We start from the raw sequence: 9,063 nt of genomic DNA on the forward strand, positions 1-9,063 counted from the left end.
TGATGATCTCCTCTGCTTGCTTGAGTCGTAGTACTGAAATAATGCTGTCCTATTCATTTCCACAGCAACAGATTGTTAAGCCCCAAGTATGTTTCTGACTTCACTGCAGTGTCAAGCAGAATAAAAACTAGGATGAAATAAGAAACAGTTTATTTTCTCTCTTTCTCCCTCTCCCAGTCTTTCCGGCCCCCTGTCTATCTCTTGCTCCCCCCCAGTAATCAATTGCAAAAGAATTACAGAAAATCAGGGTAAAAATGCATTGCCTTCAATTCATGCTAGTATGCAAGTTTAGCAACTTAGGACTTACTGTGGTGCACTGGCTTTCTTCCCCAATAGTACTGAATTTTGTACTTTGGAAACTCATACTTCTTCCAGTACTCAGCAGTGGGTCCAAATGTCCTGGGATATTATTAAAAGGGGTTAAAGTCTTTCACCCTTAAGTCCATTGGTTCAAATTTGGATGATGTCAGCTCTGAGTAGGAAAACCATCTTTGTTTCAGGTGCCTGAGGAGCAAGGTTTGTTTTTTTTAAAAACCTTTTCCTTTCACCAGTCTGATTTCTGAGTTTCTTGGTGCTGTGAAGTTTCACTTTCATAGAGGAAAGTAAATTGGTTCCCTTTCAAGTGAAATAACTTTTAAATTGGCCCAGTTGCTTGGCAGCAAAACTGAGGGGGGTGGGAAGGAAGGTAGCAGCAGAAGGAACTAGATATCTTAAGTTCAGTTGCCAGTACTTCTCAAGCAGATAAACTTCAAAGAGACTCTCCTTCTCTCCCATTCCCCCCAGCCTCACTCTCAGCTTTTCAGAGGTGTCTGAATTGCTTTACATTTTAAGTCTTTAAAAAGTCTCTCATGAACAAGAGGCTAAGATTTCTTAGGGTAATATCTTTTATTGGACAAACTGCTTTGTTGGGTAGAGTTAGATGAAGTTTTGAATGCAAAGCAATCCTGATCCACTCAGACCCAATGAAGTGAAATCATCCTCCTGACTACTTAAACTCATCTACCTGTTATTAGAAATAATGTCAGATCTGACGAATAAGCTTGCCTCTATTCCAGCTATGCAGTTATAAAAGATATTATCATAAAAAATCCTTGCCTCTCACACAATTCCTGGGCCATCATGGCTACATCACTTTAACACTTCCATATTAACAAGGTATTCACTGCTCCCAATTCAGTTGCTGTAGAGCTAAACAGTATCAGGTAGACTTCCTAATGTTAGGGAGAAGAATGACCACCTGTTTTGACTGTACTTCCAACTTAAATTGTTAGTGTTTTTAATGTGGAAGACATTTTTCAACCTTTTCCATCGTAACTATTTTAACTCATTCTCTTAAGAAATAGTTTTTTGTGTGAGATTCAAAGTACCTGCAAAGCACCACCTGGGAATCAGTGCTGTGATGGGGACAGACAGCTCAGCCAGTCTGTGGATTTAGTCAAAAAGTCCAGTGGCATCAGTCAATCAGAATGTGACTTAGGGCAATCAGTGTTCAAAATCACAAGTATTTGACTTGCACATGTGTTAAAATACTTAGGTGTAGACTATACAAAGCAATACAGTATTAAAACACATACAAAATGCTATCTGTGTAACCTGGTTCCTAGCAAGTTAATAGTTTTAAACAAAGGCTCAAAGTTTCAATGAATGTAACTTGATTATTTGTGGAGAAAGGGAAAACTGTCGGTCTCAACCACTATAGTTCCATCCTTGCTAAAAATTGTTTTAATGCCTACTAGATTTTTAAAAGGCTTATTTCCATATAGACGAGTTTAAGTTGTCAGGAGGGTGACTTCACTATAATGAGTGACATGATTTATAATAGAAACTAACAAATTGATCATCAAAAATGATGGGGGGTGGGGGTGCGCCGCCATCCACCACCCTGCACTGCTGCTGCCTCCTGGGTGGGGGTGGAAGTTTGTACATGGCACTGCTGCTGCCACCCACCACCCTGTGCTGCCACCTCTCTGCATCCAGCCGCACATCACCCCCAGCCCCCTGCTCCACATCGACCCTGTGCCACAGCCCCCCCTTGCATGGACCCCCCTGCATGGGATTGTGGGTGGCCACCGCCATCCACTGCCCCTCATTGCCACCACCCCCCTCACCCCTGCTCCGCATCCAGTCCCACACCACCCCTCCCCCTTCTCCCTGCTCTGCATCCGGCCCTGTGCTACCCACGTCCCCTCCCCCCGCTCCATGTCTGCCTGGCCTGCTCCCCTGGAGCCATGCCCCACCTGTCATTCTTGACACAGCACTGGCTGGAGCCATGCCCCAGAAAAGTGTTACAGACAGACAGACAAGATGGACTAAGCCTTTTGTGTGTGTGTGTGTGTGTGTGTGTGTGTAGTATGTATATAGGAGCAGCACTTCAGTAGTGGTACTTTTGTTTATTTAATGGCTTTTATTTTGAAAGATCTCAAAGTGCAATTAAAACGCAAGCAACTAAAGGTTTCTTAGTAACTTGACAAGGAATTAAGGCAGGGATGGAAAAAATCGTTGCTCAAGCAAATGGAATTTTTGCAGGTGGAATTAGAACGTGCTCCCAGCAGCCTTTGGGTAGGAGACTTTGCTGTCTCAGCTGGAACAAAATTGGCTCCTGGCTTCTTTTAAAGTCTTCCTTTTGTTTGGGTTATGGAGGCTTCCAAACATGAGAGGAAGGGGAAGGTTTATCTGCGGGCATCAGTGGTGTGGATAATGTTTATATACTGTTCCTGCAGTGACCTCTGTGACTACCTAGCAGCAGTTCCCATCAGTTTGTGCCATGTACTTTTTATCTTCTTTTTTTAACACCTGGAAAGGAATTTTACCCAACTTGGGTAATTTAGAATAGGTTCATTTGCACCGTCCTCACAGTAGTAGTTCAGGGAACTAGCTGAGTAGATCAGAAAGTTCAATGTAAATTTTTGCTCTTTGTATTGTGGTAGATATCCAGTGCAGGTACTCGTTCAGTAGAGAGAGGTAGTTAGCTGTTGTAGCCTGAAGTCGGGCAGAAGGCAGAGCAGAGTAGACCAACAGGTATTCATTCAGTAAGGGATTTGGATACTCTGATAGATTAGAATTGGAAATGGGCTCAAGGGAAGTTCCCTAAGAGAGCTGAGAAAAGTGGCTCCTAATACCTCATACAGCAGAAAGACCACCTCCTGTTTACCAATCCCCCTCAAAAAGGAGGGTGGTAGAAAGAAGTGGGAACAGTCAAGGACTGCACCATATGATTTGTTGCTGGCTAGTGTTCCCAGATGAATTAATAAAGTTGTATCCTAATTAAACCACATCCCTTCTGTCTTGTCTTTCTTCCTGCGTGGCTGAAGCAATAGACAGGCCCTCGGTTTCATCCAAAAGCCAGTATATTTAATTTGACAGATGCATTCTGTACATGCCTAAATTAATCATTAACCAGAGGGGCATATCGAACTGCCTTGAAAACAGAGACTAAAGTATGAAAAATATCTTTTTTTAAATAGTTATTGTTATGTTTTGGTGATCCAAATTATTTTGGGACAATGAATCATGTTTATCCATTTAACAGCACTGTGCTGTTTAAAATCCAAGTATAGTTAACTTACAGTATTTTTACATTTTGAAGTAAATGTTGAAATTGTGAAGACATAAAAATGCTGTTGTTGATCATGTTTTAAAGTTGTTTGGAAATGTTCCAAGCTAAAATGATTAAATATTTTGTCATTTGAGGCAAATATTTAGAAAGTTAAGTGTGAATTAATTTTACCATAGGGGTTTGTCTTCACTGCAAAATAATTAAGACTTTTTTAATTCTAAAAATATCACCTTTAGTTACAGCAGTTACCTATAGAAGTTACTCAAAATCTTAATATACTCTTGGTGGCGCTGTTCACATTACTATATGTGTGAAAGTAGGTAATTAAAAGCTCCTTAATAGCATCTGCTTTTTAGAAGCATTTCTAGTCCTAATTTGTGGTGGAAATTAATTTAGTCTCTGGTATTCTTTTCTGTCAGACATTTTTGACATTTGCTATAGAGGTACCTTTTTAAAAGGGTGGCAAATGTGTGCTTTTCACAATAGCTTTCTTTGTACACATTATTTTAAAATGTCCTGTGTATAAATAGTGTTATTTTGGTTAGTTTTAGCTGTCATGTATGCCATCATAAAAAGCTGCACAATACAGTTGCAGTGCACATTTGGAAGAGAGAATTTAGCAGGCTGAGTAAACCTTTTCTGCAGGTAATTTTACAATGGTTTAATATTAGTATGGGGTACAGTTCTATGCAGTCCTACTAGATTGTTTTCAAAATAGTGTACTTTATGGGCTCAATTCCTTCTTGATTTACTTTTCAGAGGTAAAATTATTGTTATTTAGGCATGTTAGGAAATCTTTTCTAACAGTGTTTTCTTTTCCACAACAGGACACTACAAGTATAGAAAAAATGTCAAACTGTTGTGAAGAAATGTAAGTTCAATAAAATTCACTGACTTATTTTCTAAATAATCAAAAGACAAACAATCTAAAACAGTGTGTGAAAGGAAACTGAAGATACTAGTATGAGTTTTTGCATGTCCTCTGTAGCAGTCAGTCAGTAGTGTTTTTTTATGCTTGTTTTTAGACAAAATATCCCAAGATTATTCTTGTTTTCTGTCTGCCTAAAGCAAGCAAAACTATATTTTGTTTCAAAAGCGCAGATCAAAAGATACTTGCTACTGTGTTGTTGACACACATTTCATTGATCCTGAGGTCCTCCTCTGCTTCAAAAGTTGCCTTCAGTTGATTGACGACACTGTTTTTGCTATCTAAAGTTAAGTCTCAGCTGCATGCCATAATGAAAGAAAAGCTGTATTTGTGATGCTGGGACACAATTCATCAGAGTCCAGTAATGGATCCCCAGCCAACCCGTATTGTTCTAACTGACTGAAGTGCACCATGGGAGTGCTGTCTTTCACTAATAATGCTGTCTTCTGTAGATCGAGGCCCCGAAAGCCATGGCAGCAGACCTTCTCAGAAGTTTTTGGCACTCGCTGGAAGATCCTGTGGTTTATTCCTTTCAGGCAGAGGCAACCACTGCGAGTTCCCTACCACTTTGCCAATCACGTCTAAACAGATGGATGGTGGGCACAGATGGGTCCTCCATGCTGGAAGTGCGTTACAGGTTTTATGATAATAGAACTATGACAGTCTTCAAGTCAATTAAAATCCACCCACCAATCTTAGACATCATAATGTGCCCCAGGCTTTATTTTAATAGTGGTCTTGATTCTGCTGTGGGATTAATACAAGTTCTTTGCTTAAGTTTATGGAATATTTACTTTCAAATTAGCTTTCCTACGGGATTTCTTTATTCTTTGAGGCTAATAACAAAAGCATAAATGACTGCAATACAGTCTTATTTAATTTTGTTTTGATACAGAATATTTCAATTCTTTTTTCCTTTTTGGATAAGAAACAAAAGTTTACAATATGAATAGAATCTAAACTAAAGGTCTTATTTTGCATTTAGCTTTTTAATGTTTCTTTTAACAATAGATCTGTCAATGTGAAGGTTCTTTTTTCTGCCAATTGGTTTTTAAAATTCCCTAATGACTTCTTTTATTTATGATGTATGATATTAATCATGCAGCACTACATTGCAAGAAGGTGAAATTCTAAACATAATCAGACTTCTTCCTAGATATTTTCCAGAAGTTTTTTTATATGAAGGTAGACTTTGCACCTTATGATTTATCATCATTATTCTTGTTTCAGTGAAAGCTATTGAACACCTTAGGATAATATTCGATTTTTCTCCTTTTTCAAAGATTTCCTCATAATTTGCAATAATTTCACATCTTTTCTGGATGGTGCAAATATTAGAATGGATAATTTAACAGAATGTAGGATTGAGTAGTTGATGTGATATACAAAATAAAAATATACAGAGCAGTATGTAGTTACTAAAATTCTATTTTACATTTTATCACTACTGGAATTAGAATTACATTTCAGGTGCTTATATATAAATGGGTAGTGTGTATAAATATACTTTTAAGTATTACATGTAAGAACTTATTTTACAGACAAGCACTACATAACCATGTACAGTGAGGTAGATGAACTGTTCTAATTGGGTACTGTGTTGGGGCATGAGATCATTTTGCTCTTGTTCTTGAATACAGGGGGGGTCTTCTTTACAGGAGTGGTTAACTAGAGAAGGTATCCTTCAGATCACATCAAATGGTAAATTAATTTTTGTGGCTTGTGGTTTTGTTACATACTTGTTTCTAGAGAGTCATCGGGTATTTGTTCATCTTGAATGTTTTGTGAATTTTCATGAAGAGAAATTTCATCTCTGAAGTTTCTCGTTATTCATTTACAAAGTTTTTTGTCTAGTCTAAGAGAAGAGGTGTAGCATGTGTCCTAGATGACCCTCATGACAAATAATCAGACCAAACAAGACATACTGAAAAGTATTTATCTGAATTACTGGCAAATGCATTAAAAGAGAATTCAAGTCAATTTATGAATGATTCACTTGCTAAAGGAGGCAAGGTTTGTAATCTTTTAATAATAATGAATATCTTGAATAGCTTTTTAAAGTTCTAAATGTAATCTAGCTATCTGTGGTCCACCTGCCTTTTTTGGCTGAAAGATTAAAATAATCTCTTGGCAGTCATACAAGTCTCATTTTTAAATTGATTTGAATTTTGAAGGGCTGTTAAAAATAATATTTGAAACCAAACTGTATGCGTTTTATTTTCTATGTTTTTCTTTTTTAAAGGTGTGCAGTGCTTCCTTTCCTGGGATTTTTAGAATTCTGTTAAACTATTCCTTTCATATACTCACTACGTATTAAGCTGTAGTCCTTTGGCTGATATTTAAGCCAATTTTTAGAATTATTAAAAAACGATAAAAATGCTGATGTGGCATTTGAAGTTTACACATGTTCAGAATATAGAATAACTGCTACATCCTCTTTAAGGAAAGGGAAGTTGCCTACTGTATCCTTAGTGAAAACTCTGGGGAAAAATTTGCAGTCATTCTTATTCTGTTGTGTAAATATTTAAACAAATTTAGCAAAGAACAGCTCTATATACATATAGTATGTATATATAAATTATATGTTAGGCTGTCCTGCTAATAAAATACCATAGTTTGCAGGTCATAAAACACTGAAGCCTTTCATTAAAGGACAGGATCAAGGCGTTTAAATTACCTTGATTTATGCATTATGGGACATATAATTATTCTTTCTTACATATTTCTTTCGGTTAGTTAGTCTTGAGGGGACCCAAAACTGCAGTATGTAATTGGATGGAATATAGGAACCTGTGTTGTAACCAATCTCGTCCAATATTGTAAACTGCATATACACATACATTGAAATGATGAGAACAATAAATCTTACCATCTTTACAAGGAGAAAAATTAGCAGTTAGCCTAAACCTAAGAATGCGTCTGTTTCAATATTAAAGTAAAAAGTAAGAAATAACCTATCAACTAATCCTACAGTGACCTACCTAAGCTTTAGAATAAATGTATGGTGAATGTAGCGTGTGTGTGTATATTTAGGTACATATCTATAATTTATAGTTTCCAACTTGGTTGATTAGTAGGTGTTACTGACTTAAGCCTCTTAGCCAATCAGGCTAAAGGTAAGGCTTACATATGGTCTTGTCACACATTCACTTGCAACAGTTGCAAATCATTGGGATGTTACTGAGTCTATTAAAGTTAATGCATGTTAGGTGTTAACCCCTTCCTGAAAAGGAACAACTTTGTTACATTCAGTGGTGTCACAGACTCTTTGAATGTGTCTGCTTCCATTTTAACTGCATTTATAAGTGTTAAATTGGATATGTGACGCTACCTATATGCTCAAGTCTTGGAGAGTATCATTCTCTCCCATTCCCAAAGTGCTGTCTTTTGGCCATGTCCTGCAATAACATGGGCTCTCCACTTGGGGAAGAGATGCTGTTCTGCTGCTCTGGCTTATAGATTGCTGAACCCTCATTCTCACGCAGTAGTTATTTGTAGCAATAAGTGGTGGGAAATAGAAAAAACTACATTAAAAGAAAGAGTCTGTTTAAAAGAATCTGTTCTTGTGAAACTGGCATACATCCAGTTTAAAAAAAAAAAAAAGAGAACCCCCCCCCAAATATGAAGTACAGATTTCTAGCAAATCCTTTGAGTACATCCATAATTTGTATTTTTGTATTTCTATGCCAAGCAAGGTTAAAACAGTTTACTTAACCCAGTTCCAATTTTTCTTTCAAAAGCTTTTCTTTCAAAATAATGCGTTGTAAATAAAAAAATAAAACCGTCAGAATTAGAGATACTTGCCTGAGGAAAAACAAGCTGTAGCTGAAGTACCAGATTTAAAATACTGTGTTTTATGAGAGACTCTCAGGCCTTGACTGACTGCTTTGTGAGAATGATAATATCACAGTCTGTTGCTTCTAATGATTTTTGGAGTCCAATTTGAGACATTTTAATTTTCAGGAAATACTGAATATCAACCCTCTTCAGTGTATATAAAGTTGGGGGCCCAAAAACACTTAAAATTTGGATCAAGCCCATAATAACTCATTCACTAACACAGTGAGCTTGCAATCAGGATTCCCCAGAGCTGTTTTGTTCCATGGATAAGAGATTGGTTAGGTTTAAGCATTGATGTTAGTTTTATCCCTACATCTTAGACATTTTGTAGCTTCTACTTTTCAGAGCATTTCTCTAACCATCTAACCATTTTGGGGGTTTTGTTTGTTTTGTTTAGTTGTTTTAAAGTCCACATATAACTAACTTTATTAATGTCTATTCACTGCTTTTATCTTTGATTCAACCCTGAACAAATTTGTAGGTGATATCAAAACTGGCTAGGTAACACATACAAAGGGAGCAAAACCACTTTTAAAAGTAACCTAGAGAGATTAAAGCAGTACTGGATGCTAGCTGTTGCTTTTTTCCTTGCTGTCTTCCCCCCTACATCTTTTTTTCTTTGAGACTGATCAGTTTTGAAGACTAATTGATTTTGCTAAGCTTTGTTTCACAATGTTTGTGAATGCACACAATCCTGAAGGATCTCATGTTAGTAATAACTATATGCGTCTTTATTCAC

At 37.0% G+C, this 9,063-nt stretch overlaps 1 protein-coding gene across 3 annotated transcripts in view; it reads left to right on the forward strand.

Annotated features, from left to right (window-relative positions):
• The window catches only part of ZDHHC21 (zinc finger DHHC-type containing 21), a 66,264-nt gene extending 59,628 nt beyond the window's left edge, over window positions 1-6,636 (forward strand). For all 3 annotated transcript variants that reach the window (XM_019555188.1, XM_019555190.1, XM_019555189.1), the window contains 2 exons: window positions 4,384-4,427; window positions 4,937-6,636. In XM_019555188.1, the coding sequence (XP_019410733.1) occupies window positions 4,384-4,427; window positions 4,937-5,069 (177 nt within the window). In that variant the 3' untranslated portion in view covers window positions 5,070-6,636. The remainder of the gene's footprint in view (window positions 1-4,383; window positions 4,428-4,936) is intronic.
• The last annotated feature ends 2,427 nt before the right edge of the window (window positions 6,637-9,063 follow it).

The sequence above is a fragment of the Crocodylus porosus genome, unplaced genomic scaffold, assembly GCF_001723895.1.
Source record: "Crocodylus porosus isolate Cpor-Errol unplaced genomic scaffold, CroPor_comp1, whole genome shotgun sequence".
Taxonomy (NCBI): Eukaryota; Metazoa; Chordata; order Crocodylia; family Crocodylidae; genus Crocodylus; species Crocodylus porosus.